The 13,956-nt window shown below is 44.4% G+C and overlaps 1 protein-coding gene across 1 annotated transcript; it reads right to left on the bottom strand.

The window, feature by feature from the left end:
- Positions 1 to 5,128: 5,128 nt before the first annotated feature.
- LOC119344226 (bisdemethoxycurcumin synthase-like) lies at positions 5,129 to 6,409 on the bottom strand. Its single transcript, XM_037614765.1, has 2 exons — positions 6,235 to 6,409; positions 5,129 to 6,135 (listed from the first exon to the last, which is right to left on the bottom strand). Exons 1-2 carry the CDS (start codon positions 6,407 to 6,409, stop codon positions 5,129 to 5,131), a joined length of 1,182 nt encoding a protein of 393 aa, XP_037470662.1.
- Between the last annotated feature and the right edge of the window lie 7,547 nt (positions 6,410 to 13,956).

Below are 13,956 nucleotides of genomic sequence, written 5' to 3'. Positions count from 1 at the left end.
GCACTATAGAATTTCTGATGAGTATATGTTATTAACATATTGTTGATCAGAAATGATGTAGAATTTCTGGATAGCATATAGGGTTATTTGAAAAGTGTTTTTCAATGGAAAACCTGGATTAAGCTACTTGAACATTGAGCATCAAGATCTATAAGGATAGATCAAAAATGCTTAATAGTACTTTCAAATAAATACATATCATGACAAGATTTTGAAGGAGTTCAAAATAGATCGGCAAAGAAGGAGTTCTTGGCGTTATAAGGTGTGAATATTGAGTAAGACTCAAGACATGACCACGGCAGAAGAGAGAGAAAGGATGAAGGTCGTCCCCTATGCTTCAGACGTAGGCTCTATAGTATGCTATGCTGTGTACCGCACCTGAAGTGTACCTTTTCATGAGTCAGTCAAGGGGTACAATAGTGATCCAGGAATGGATCACAGGACAACGGTCAAACTTATCCTTAGTAACTAGTGGACTAAGGAATTTTCTCGATTATGGAGGTGGTAAAAGAGTTCGTCGTAAAGAGTTACGCCGATGCAAACTTTGACACTAATCCGGATTATTTTGAGTAGTAAACCGGATTCGTATAGTAGAACAGTTATTTGGAATAGCTCCAAATAGAGTGTGGTAGCTGCATCTAGGAGAACATAGAGATTTGCAAAGCACACACGGATCTGAAAGGTTCAGATCCGTTGACTAATAACCTCTCTCACAAGCGAGATATGATCAAACCCCATGGGTGTTGATTCATTACAATCACATAGTGATGTGAACTAGATTATTGACTCTAGTGCAAGTGGGAGACTGTTGGAAATATGCCCTAGAGGCAATAATAAAATGGTTATTATTGTATTTCCTTGTTCATGATAATTGTCTATTATTCATGCTGTAATTGTATTGACCGGAAACCACAATACATGTGTGAATACATAGACCACAACATGTCCCTAGTGAGCCTCTAGTTGACTAGCTTGTTGATCAACAGATGGTCATGGTTTCCTGACCATGGACATTGGATGTCATTGATAACGGGATCACATCATTAGGAGAATGATGTGATGGACAAGACCCAATCCTAAGCATAGCACAAGATCGTGTAGTTCGTTTGCGAAAGCTTTTCTAATGTCAAGTATCATTTCCTTAGACCATGAGATTGTGTAATTCCCTTATACCGTAGGAGTGCTTTGGGTGTACCAAACGTCACAACGTAACTGGGTGACTATAAAGGTGCACTACAGGTATCTCCGAAAGTGTTTGTTAGTTTGGCACGAATTGAGACTGGGATTCGTCACTCCGTATGACGGAGAGGTATCTCTGGGCCCACTCGGTAATGCATCATCATAATGAGCTCAATGTGACTAAGTAGTTAGTCACGGAATCATGCATTATGGAACGAGTAAAGTGACTTGCCGGTAACGAGATTGAACGAGGTATTGGGATACCGACGATCGAATCTCGGGCAAGTAACATACCGATTGACAAAGGGAATTGCATACGGGATTGCTTGAATCCTTGACATCGTGGTTCATCCGATGAGATCATCGTGGAACATGTGGGAGCCAACATGGGTATCCAGATCTCGCTGTTGGTTATTGACCGGAGAACATCTCGGTCATGTCTGCATGGTTCCCGAACCCGTAGGGTCTACACACTTAAGGTTCGGTGACGCTAGAGTTGTTATGGGAAATAGTATGTGGTTACCGAAGGTAGCGAGGAGTTCTGGAATGGTCCGGCGGCGAAGATCGATATATTGGACGAAGGGTATTGGAGTCCGGAATTGTTCCGGGGGTACCAGGTGATGACCAGCGTGTCCGAAAGGGGTTTCGCAGGCCCCGGCAAGCGTTGGGGGGCCTTATGGGCCAAGGGGAGAGGGCACATCAGCCCACTAAGGGGTTGAGCGCCCCTACCACCCCATCTCACGTAACCAGGAGAGGTGGGGGCGCCACCCCTAGGGCAGCCGCCCCTCCCGGCTTAGGGGGCAAGTTTCCTAGGGGGTGGGGGCGCCCAAACCCGTCTAGGGTTTCCCCTGTGGCCGCCGCCCCTCCCCTATGGAACCCTAGGGCGCCTCCCCCTCCTCCCTTCTCCCTATATATAGTGAGGGAGAGAGAGGGCAGCCGCACCCTTCCCCTGGCGCAGCCCTCTCCCTCCTCCAACACCTCCTCCTCCTCCGTAGTGCTTGGCGAAGCCCTACCGGAGAACCACGAGCTCCATCACCACCATGCCGTCGTGTTGTCGGAGTTCTCCCTCAACTTCTCCTCTCCCCTTGCTGGATCAAGAAGGAGGAGACGTCCCCGGGCTGTACATGTGTTGAACACGGAGGCACCGTTGTTCGATGCTTAGATCGGAATCAACCGCGATCTGAATCGCTACGAGTACGACTCCTTCATCCGCGTTCTTGTAACGCTTCCGCTTAGCGATCTTCAAGGGTATGAAGATGCACTCCCTCCCTCTCTTGTTGCTAGAATCTCCATAGATTGATCTTGGTGTTGCTTAGAAAATTTTGAATTTCTGCTACGTTCCCCAACAGTTACGCGGTTTGACCGATAAAGATCTTCGTAGAATATGTAGGAACCAATATGAGAATCCAGGTTCCGCTGTTGGTTATTGATCGGAGATGAGTCTCGGTCATGTCTACATAGTTCTCGAACCCATAGGGTTCACACGCTTAACGTGCGATGACGATTGGTATTATGAGTTTATGTGATTTGATGTACCGAAGGTTGTTCGGAGTCCCGGATGTGATCACGAACATGATGAGGAGTCTGGAAATGGCCGAGACATAAAGATTGATATATTGGACGGCTATGTTCGGACATCGGAAGTGTTTCGGAGAAGTTTCGGATAAAACCGGAGTACCGGCGGGTTGCCGAAACCCCCCGGAGGGTTAATGGGCCTACATGGGCTTTAGTGGAAGAGAGGAGGAGGCGGCCAGGTGGAGGCGCGCCCCCCAAGCCCAATCCGAATTGGGGAAGGGCCGCCCCCCCTTTCCTTCTCTCCCTCTTCCTCTTTCCTTCCCCTCCTAGTTGGACTACGAAAGGGGGAACCTACTCCTAGTTGGAGTAGGATTCCTCCCCTTGGGGCGCGCCCCATGAGGCCGGCCGACCCCCTCCTGTCCTCCTTTATATACGGGGGAGGGGGACACCCCATAGACACACAAGTTGATCTTTAGCCGTGTGCGGTGCCCCCCTCCACAGTTTTCCACCTCAGTCATATCGTCGTAGTGCTTAGGCGAAACCCTGCGCCGGTAACTTCATCACCACCATCACCACGCCGTCGTGCTGACGGAACTCTCCCTCGGCCTCAGCTGGATCTAGAGTTCGAGGGATGTCACTGAGCTGAACGTGTGCAGATCGCGGAGGTACCGTGCATTCGGTACTTGATCGGTTGGATCGCAAAGACGTTCGACTACATCAACTGCGTTACATAACGCTTCCTCTCTCGGTCTACAAGGGTACGTGGACACACTCTCCCCCTCATTGCTATACATCACCTAGATAGATCTTGCGTGATCGTAGGATATTTTTTTTTGAAATTACCACGTTCCCCGACATTTTGCCCCACAGCTTTGGAAGAATAATTGAAGTTATCTTTGAAGTCTTAAGAATATAGAGTTATCGGAAATAATTTGTTACCCATGGTGGTAGCTACACATGGCCCCAATTTTTATCTCTAATTATTTTGTAAATTATTTTGTACCATGAAAAATTAACTCTATAACGAAAATATCATGACTTTGGGCCAACCAGGCAAGCAAAAAGGCACTTGGGCCATAAAAGCAAGCAAAAAGACCCACGTATAACGTCGGAATATCAATTAACTCTATAACGTCAGAATGATCTATGCACATTAAGACCCACGTATACAAGAACTGCAACTAAATATATTTCCAACAAACGTGTTTGACAGACGCGACAGCACACGAGTAGATTTCGACACACACGAGTACATTTCGACACACGCTTGAGAACTCGAGATCCTCAACCCTACGCTAGAGTTAACTACACACCTACAATACCCACCTGGACACACACCCACCTGGGTTGAGATCACGATATCCTCACCCTACGCTAACCAGGCAGGCCTACAATACCCACCTGGACACACATCATCCTGGGTTCAGATCCTCACGCTACGCTAACCAGACAGGAGGGCGCCCCCGGAGGGTACATGTCCCACACAACATTTTTGGCATTTCAAAAAATATTTTCGCGCGCAGGAGGGCACGTGTGCTCTCGGGAGCATGAACCGATTTCCGATTCTCTTGCTACTTGCTTGATATTCAAAAATCAAAATATGTAACTATTATTAGCTTTGCGTTGTAGTCAAGCCCTCCGAGAGGCTGAACTGACACTCATCTTGAGATTAACGAAGTCACCACAGACGCCTCCATAGTCGACAGAAACGTCTTCTCCTACTGAATGAACATCGCCGGAAAGATTGAAATAAATGCAGAAAATATGAGCACCTAACTAGGACAATATTACTTACTTACGAAGCCTTTTATCCCAAACAAGTTGGGGTAGGCTAGATATGAAACCCTTTCACGAGGACTTCCTAGGAGGTCACCCATCCTAGTACTACTCTCGCCCAAATGGGTTTCATACCCAAAAGACTGGTTAGTTTTTAGGTTGGCTCGCCAAGCCTATCACAACTCTTAGATATGAAACCCTTTCACGAGGACTTCCTAGGAGGTCACCCATCCTAGTACTATTCTCGCTCAAATGGGTTTCATACCTATGGGACTGACTAGTTTTTACGTTGGCTCGCCAAGCCTATCACAACCCTCCTCCTTTATCCGGGCTTGGGACCGGCTATGCCTAGAAGACATAGGCGGAGTTGCTAGAAAATATTTGGAGTGCCTTTATATAGGTCTGCATTTTATTTCACCCATTTAGTCATTCTTTGAATCATATTACACCCAGGTACATAATTAGGAGTAGCTAGTTGTGTGGGACATGGCTGGACTGAAAGCTTAGGTGCATGACTGACAGAGGTATATATGTGGCGTGGCCGTTGCCTTCTTTGACTGCTAAGTTGGCTGATGACTTGTGCACTTTGTATGGCACACGCGTACACACAAATATGTAGACGTATGTAAGTAGCCCTGGGATGAATATGGGCACCTAGCTAGCGTGGACAGCGGAGCACCATGGCCTCGATCGTGATTCCCGGTCCGAAGGCCAGCAGCGCACCCCACTCCGGCAGCGGGCTCCGGCCGCGGCGCAGCTCGTCAAGCACGAACACGATCGTGGCGCCGCTCATGTTGCCGTACTCGCGGAGCACATGCCGGCTGGCCGCCAGCTTCTCCGGCTCCAGCATCAGCACCTTGTCTATATTGTCCAGGATCGGACGCCCTCCTGGGTGCACCGCCCAGAAGAGGTCGTTCCACCTCCCGTTCCCATTCCCATTCCCAGAGCATGGAGGTGGAGCATCGTCGTCGTCCACAATGATGCCACGGAACGCGTCGAGGAGGCACGGCTCGACGCTCTGCCCGACGAGCGTCGGCACCTGGATTGCCAGGTGGAAGTCGATGCCGCCCCCGGAGACCCGCATGCCCAGCGCGTGCTCCGTCCTGGGAATTGTGGTCTGCGTGGCGGACACCATCTCGAAGATCGGGCCCTGCTCGCCGTCTAGGAAGGGGCCGGCCCCGACGACGACGGCGCCCTCTCCGTCCCCGAACAGCGCGTGGCCGACGATGTTGCCGCCGTCGGGCGCTCCGAAGCAGACGAGCGTCATCTCGGAGCAGGCGACGAGGACGCGCGCGCCGCGGTTGTTCTCGGCCAGCTCCTTGGCGAGGCTCAGCGCCCTGCCGCCGCCGTAGCAGCCGTGGAGGCTGAGCATGGTGCGGCTCACCATGGGGCGGAGGCCCAGCAGCGCGGCCAGCCGGAGGTCGGCGGTGGGGGCCTGGCAGGCGGAGTAGGTGCCGAAGACGAGGTGGGTGATGTCGGCGGCCGGGCGGCCCCACTCGGCGATGGCCTTGGCCGCGGCGCACTGCGCCAGCTTCGGCACGGCGTCGACGGTCATGTCCACGCGGGTGTCTAGCGACGGCAGCTCCCTGTCCAACAGCTCCGGGTGCGCGGCCAGCGTCTCCTCTGTCAGGTGGAAGTGCCGCTTCTCGATGCCCGATTTTTCGCCTTGGTGCAACAAGAAAATTCAATTCTTGGTTGAAAATGCATGCATGCAGATTATAGTCGTTGACGTCCAAAAAAGAAACATAGTAGCAGTAGCGGTACAGATTCTCTTGAGCTTCTCCTTGAGCTCAGGGAGGTGGTCGCTGTTGGTGACGCGGAAGAGGTTGTCGGCGAAGACGTCCTGGGGCACCAGGATGCCCGTCGGGTTCGCCGTGCCGATGCCGAGCATCGCCGCGTGCCGCCGCGCCGCCGCACCATCGCTGCTTCCCATGGCCATGGCCGATCTTTTGCTATACTTACGTACGTGTGTCAACTTATACTTGCTTGTGAAACTTCCGATGTTTGTGTCTAAGGGATCGGCCAGGCTCGGGCTTTATAGTAGTGGCTGGCATGGCATTCATTAATCTCCACCTCAGGTGCAGCTTCCGGCGCAGCATCCAAACGGTTGGGCGGGGAATGTTTCCTTTGGCTCTCACCAATTCCGTGGAAGTGAAAGGTGAGTAGATGGAAATTCCTTTAAAGTTCTTTTTTTTTCGGGGGCCTTTAAAGTTCTGTTGTAGACATGGGGATTTGAAACAGTTGAGTTGAGCTCATGTAGACAAGCAGTGGCGGTCTAGACCGCGGATAAGATAAGATAACTGATAATTCGCCAGACACTGGCCACAAGTGAACAACGTAAGTACTCCCACCGTCCGGAAATACTTGTCATCAAAATAAATAAAAAGGGGTGTATCTAGAGTTATTTTAGTTCTAGATACATCCTTTTTTATCCATTTTGATGACAAGTATTTTCGGACGGAGGGAGTACAAAATCTAATGTCTAAAGATATGGACAAAAGACAATATGTAAGAGAAGAAACAAACTTACAAGTGAACCAGATATAGAGATGGCAACTAAAGTTGTTGTTTCCATTAGTTTCATCACAAATTAGATATAGAGAAAATTAATTATATTAACATCTGCAAAATCAAATTAGTTTCATCACAAATTATATTTGCATTCTACACATATTTTTTGAGCGGGCATTCTACATATATTTGATACTCTAGATAGTAACATATTTCTCTAGTTATATACTTGGTCAAACTTTAAGACAAACCTAAAACTTCAAATATTTTGGAACATAGAGAGTAGTAAATACAATAATTTTTTACTTGAAATATAAGACTTTCCAAAAACCAAACAAGCTACTATTAGGGCAATAAACAAGCTAAGGGGCACTTTGATTCACATGATTCTAAAAACACAGGAATAGAAAATACGTAGGATTGGAATGTCATGCTCATCTCAACCATACATGATTTTGGGTTGTTTGATTGCATCATAGGAAAAACAAAGGATTCTTTGAAAGAGGTTTGAGTGGATGCTAAAAGTCCTATAGGAAGTAGTAGAAAGAAATCCTAAGGAAAAATAAGAAACATCTATAAGTTCATGATAAGATCATAACCAACATCTATAAGTTCAAATAAGAAACATTTATTTTTGGTTACATCGATGCTCTTGTGTATAGTAGATTCGATGTATCAATCTCGCCTCTTCATGTGGGACTGGACACGACAGTGCCACAAGAAGCCAATCTCATGCTAGTTAGCCAGACCACGTCAAATGTATTCATGTTGAAAAGATTATACCATAGATAGGCAGGGTGGGAATAATCCATTCAAGTCTGATGTTACAACCTCCATGATATATGTTCAACTTTCCATGCTAATCGCCAAGGCAACTAGCAGTGATGAACGTCATTGGTCCTAACTGCAACCGGGCAATTAAAATGCCACTTACTTCTATTTTGTGCAATGATACTAAAATGTAAACCCTCGTGAAACACATTGATTAAGACAGTCAATATGACATACATATTTACAAAATGCGGGTAATTCAAAAGATTGTATCTGGAGGGTGGATAGACAGATATAACTATCCTAATTTTCCCAAATCATGGTCCAAAAGGCATGAGCATAGATCTAGTACAAAATGGAGGCGCGGTATCCGATCTATTTGTGAAGTGCCAATAAAGTCTAAGGGCATCACCGGCACGACATTTTAGTTGCACCACGCATAAGTCTCTTTCAAAAGAAGTGTTTTGTGTAGTACAGAGAAGTGATAGTTGCGTTGAGGCGAAATATATCCAAGTTTGCATACAATAAAATATATATTTGATTTACTTCCAATTAGCACAAAAGCATAGCATTGAAGGTCTTTCCGAGGAAGAAGAGATAGGAGAATTATAAGCGAGGCACCTCAGATTCATAATGATCCTTATATACTACATAATGCATGATGAATCTACACTTACAACCAAGTCAAGACACACTGGTAAGCAACACTCACAACCAAATAAATAAACGACATCAATATGCAAGTGCATCCATATGATCACCACTACCAACCGCTTGTTCATAGGACCACCATAAGTAGATTTAATTGCTAGCAGAAATATCTATAGCACAAATACTACCACAAATCCATATGGCCACCACTATCACAAAGTATAGCTATGCATAGAGTATAACATAGCATCATTTGAACATGACACATATCATGTACAAAAGGCAGAAGGAGGGCCATGGAGCCCATCCGTCGGAGTTGTAAATGGCGGAGGACCCGTCATTGACACAATGGTAACTTATCGCCCTCGAAATGTCGGGACTACGAAAGTTGCCACACCGTTATTATGAAGTTGACATTGTATTGGTACAAAAGTTATCACCTTTTGATACCAATACGGTGGTAACTTGATAAAACACCGGGTGAAAAGCTTAGAGTATTTTCTTCCCGATAATCCATACTCACTATTGAAGCCGTCGTTTCATGAAGCCAACAGTTAAAATTGATTATCAATTGAGCATAAGGTTGAACTATAAAACTTTTTTTCACTTTCTAAATCAAGTTTTAATAAGTTGACAACATCAGTTTCATCTGCATGGCCTTGCAATTTCACCTTAACATATATGTGGTCATTTGTCTTTTGCATATAAATTGATTGGATTGCTATAGTGCAAACTTGTACACATTGACAGTCTGGAACCGTCCTGCTCTATCCCCCTTGCACGGACGTTTACACATTTTATTTTCCAATTTAAAAATGGTTTGTGGTTGACTTGCTCGAGACAAGTTTTTCTGACTTGTCGGCGAGCCCACGTTAGCCCAACAGGTAGCACAGGACACCGGGTAAAAATCTCTCTTACCTTATAAATATAGAGCCCATATACAATGGGACACCCCTAAATTTCCTACAAGGACACCCGTATAACTAGGCTCCATCCAACATAGCGCAATTGTAGCCCAGCTCCCCAGGCCCCAGCCTAGGATGAAAGCCACGGAGGCCCAGTCCAGCCTTTCCAGGGATGCGAGCAGTACATCGATCGATCGATACTACCTTCGGCCGGCCCTTCGCCTCGCCTGTTCGTCTGCTCGACTGCGCTTCGTGCCCTTCCTGTTTCGCCTCTGTACTCGCCACCTATCGACAGACCGCGGCAAGTCGCCGAATCAGTGAAGAAAAGAAGGCATAGGTACCCTGCATCTGACCCCCAATTCGATGTGCCTCTGCCTCAGCCTCTAGTTATAAATCTTGATCTAATTATTGCTTTGTTTCCATAACCCTAGGGAATTAGGGGTACTGGATAATACTAGAGATTTTGACTGTATTGGGTAATTGGACTATTTGAGATAATTGTGCAACCAGTGGAGACGGCTGGAAGCACCGGCACCATGTCAAGTATGTTTTATATGACAAGTATTAATATTATGTATGTACACATGATTCATAGTTCTTTTCTTTCATGCAAATTTTAATTATCTGAATAAATTACAAATTTCAGGAGAGGCTCAGCTCATGGAAAGGTTTCTAAAAAAGAGGAGAACCTCGGTGCAAGATGAAAATGTTGGTCCGTCACACGAAAATAATCAGAATGATGGCTCGGTCCCGACACAATCGGATAGACAAATTGATGCCTCAACACATGAACAGATAGATGTTCCGACCCCGCCATCATCACATGGACAAAATGATGCCTCCACACATGAACCTAGTTCTGCTAATACTACAAGAAATTCCTTTGAAGTTGAAGAGCTCAATTGGGAAGAAGAAATTCAATTTGATCCAGGTAAAAGGAGAAGCATAGATGAGTACCATCCGAATCAGAGAGATATGGTAAGAAGGAAGTATTTGGCCAATGACCCTTCTCAACCTCGTACTGCAGATTTTGAAGTGACAGAAATATGTGGTAAAGATAGAAGGTTCGTTCGGGCATGGTTTGATGAGTTTGAGAGCTGGCTTGAGTATAGTGAGTCGAAACGAAAAGCATATTGTTTTTGTTGTTTCTTGTTTAGACCGCGCAAGAAGAAAGAAGTTGGATATGATGCATTTGTTGCAAATGGTTGGTCAAGTTGGAATAAGAAATATAGATTAAGGGAGCATGTAGGAGACATCAATAGTGCTCACAACCAAGAAAAAAGAGATTGTGATGCTTTGCTGAAACAAAAGCAACACATTTATGTTGCTCTAAACAACCAAAGTAACGCTGAGAGGAATGCTTATTATACTCGAGTAAATGCCTCAATTGATGTTACTAGAGTGTTACTGAAGCAAGGGTTGCCTTTCCGTGGCCACGATGAGTCTGACGAGTCTCTCAATAAAGGCAATTTCAAGGAATTTCATGCTTATACAGCAGAGCAGAATCCAGAGATAGGAAAAGTTGTGGCCCATAATGCTCCAGGTAATAATCAGTTGACTTCTTCAAAGATTCAGAAGGACATAGTTGAATGTTTTGCAAAGGAGATATTGCATTCTGTTCTTCGGGAAATTGGCAATGATGTATTTTCTTTGTTGGTTGATGAGTCAAGGGATGTGGCTGGTAAAGAGCAAATGGCGGTGGTGTTGCGGTATGTTGGTAAATGTGGAAGTGCCATAGAGACATTAGTTGGTCTTACTCATGTGAAGGAGACAACTTCCAAGTATCTCAAGTCTGCCATTGATGATTTATTTGCAGAATATAAGTTAAGTTTCAAGAAAGTTAGAGGGCAAGGATATGATGGTGCGAGCAATATGCGAGGTGAGTTTAATGGCTTGCAATCCTTAATCATGAGAGAGAATAGCACATCATATTATGTTCACTGTTTTGCACATCAGCTTCAGTTAGTTGTTGTGGTTGTTGTTTGGAAGCACAAATGCAATGGTAATTTTTTTGATATGATCTCAGTCTTGTTGAATGTGGTCTCTGGATCTTCAAAGAGAAAGGACTTGATTCGAGACAAATATAAAGAACAAGTGTGTGAAGCTTTAGGTTGTGGACTACTAAAAAGTGGTACAAGATTAAATCAAGAACTAGCTCTTCAAAGACCCGGAGACACTCGATGGAGTTCTCACTATAGAACTCTTAAGAGTTTGATTGATATGTTCCCTACAGTTGTCAAAGTGCTAGAATATGTGGAAGAAGAAGACAGGAATGACACAAATAGAAGGCACGCATGTGGTCTTCTTGTTTATTTCCAGTCTTTTGATTTTGTGTTCTACTTACAACTTATGTCAACTATATTGATAATCAAAAACACATTATCATTGGCCCTACAACACAAGAATCAGGACATTGTGAATGCCATAAATTGTGTGAATTCAACCAAAGCCTCCTTGAATGATCTAAGGGGAAAGGTATGGGAATCTGTCCTACAAGAAGCATATGTCTTTTGTGACAAGCATGACATTTCCAAGTTGGAAATGGAAGACCAATATGTGAATCCAAAGAAGCCACGGCAAAAAACAGGTATCACTAATAGGCATCATTATGAAGTGGATTGTTTTAATGATGTTATTGATTGACTGCTTCAAGAACTTGATAATCGCTTCAATGAGAAAAATTCGGAACTACTTGTTTGCTCAGCGGCTTTGAGCCCAAATGAATCATTTCGTGATTTCAACTTAGAGCATTTGATGAGTCTAGCTAAACTTTATCCAAAAGATTTCGATGATGGAGAACTGAGGGACCTTAGACATCACCTTCATCTTTACATTGCTGATGTCCGAGCAGATGATCGCTTCTCTGGTTTAAGTAATATTTGTGAGCTCTCTCAAAAAATGGTGGAGACAAAAAAACATATTGTCTATCCCTTGGTTTATCGACTTTTGAAGCTAGCACTAGTATTGCCTGTTGCCACTGCTACAGTTGAGAGATCTTTTCCAGCTATGAGAATTGTGAAGATATATTTGCGCAATCGTCTTGGTGATGACTCCTTGAAGTACAACCTTATTTGTTATGTGGAGAAAAGCGAAATGAGGAAGGTTACTAATGATGCGGTAATTGATCGCTTTGAAGCCATGAAAGAACGTAGGAAACCATTTTAGGAAGGTAATGGTTTTAACTTACTTATTATTACACAACTATAATTAATATGTTACTTAGTGGTTTTGTTTTTTATTTGTAGGCAATCAAGATCTGATGTTGCATTTTCTCGTCGTCGGTTATACTTTATTCATAATTTGGACACTTTGATTTTTCTTTGATGATCAATTTCCTACGATCAACTAATATTTCAAGTGAAACTCTTTATTTTGGATCATTGGTAAGCATATTCATGGTTATATCGCATTCTAGGTATATTGTATTGTTAAATGTGTTATATTTAGCTATATTAGTACTTGGTATCCAAATATATATGATAGACGTGGGACCCCGGGTAATTTTTGTCCTGGGTCCGCCCTTGCTTGTCATGAAGTTTGTGTCTTATATAGTTCTTCTTAGTGTCGATTGCCACTTTAACTAGTACTTGTATTGATTTGTTCTTAGCAATAAACAACCAAATTAAGGATTTCCATTGCCTTGACGGCTTGGTTTTGTTGGGGCGTGTTGATCTCTCTCGGTGATTAATTAATTAGGCTGCGTTTGGATGTATAGCTTATCTTGCTCGTTTGGCCATTGCCTATAAAAGCAAGACATGTTGCTCGGTTAGCACCAGGCATGAGAACGCGATGTGTAGGCAGTTGGAGGATGCTTTCATATTCTCTTTTCCATGCTGGGGACCAATCCGACTCTTCTCCTTCAGCAAAGTTCTAGAGTCAGGTATTGACTATATTTCCTAACAAAGCCAGATTTTCATGAGGTATCAAACGTCCTGCTTTGTCTAATGTGACTAGTATCGTTCTAGCCCAAGATCCAAACACATACTTAGGGCTCTATTGATTTTTGGACAATTCGAATCCTTAGATTTTTTTTCTATGGTGGCCGTTTGATTCACATGATTGGAATCCTTAGAGATTTTGTCATAGGATTCATTTGTGCTTCATGTTGGAGGAAATTTTCCATCCACTCAAACCTTTTGATAGAACTCCTTTGTTTTTCCTGTGCTATAAAACACTCTTCCACCAAAATTCATGTAGTTTTGTAATCATATAAGATACAAGATGACATGCCATTCTATTGCTGCGTGTTTCCTGTTCTCGCGTTTTGATAATCCTACGAATCAGAGGCCCTTAATGTGTCGATGCATAGCACTCAACCACTGCTAGTACAAGTTGCTCCTTGTGTATTTATGTGTGCGAGTTCCTCTTCTTGCCCAGCAATCACTATTGTCTCCTCACCGCATCATGGTTAATTGGCGATAGGTCACACACTTTCAGTCGTAAGATCATGGTATCTCACTTCTTTGAATAAATCAGTGGAGTACATGGGAGCATTAGTATTTAGATGGATTGATGGCTTGGTCGTCTTTTTTAGTAGACAGGTGGGGGGTAATGGTCTAACCAAGGAAGAAATGGATCAATGATGCTCCCAAAATGTCGCGGCAATATGCGTGCGTCGCATCTTGTATATTTCCAAACATGGCCATCT

The sequence above is a fragment of the Triticum dicoccoides genome, unplaced genomic scaffold (assembly GCF_002162155.2).
Source record: "Triticum dicoccoides isolate Atlit2015 ecotype Zavitan unplaced genomic scaffold, WEW_v2.0 scaffold160040, whole genome shotgun sequence".
Taxonomy (NCBI): domain Eukaryota; kingdom Viridiplantae; phylum Streptophyta; class Magnoliopsida; order Poales; family Poaceae; genus Triticum; species Triticum dicoccoides.
Note: the sequence above shows the minus strand (reverse complement) of the source record. Positions and strands in the feature narration are given on the sequence as shown.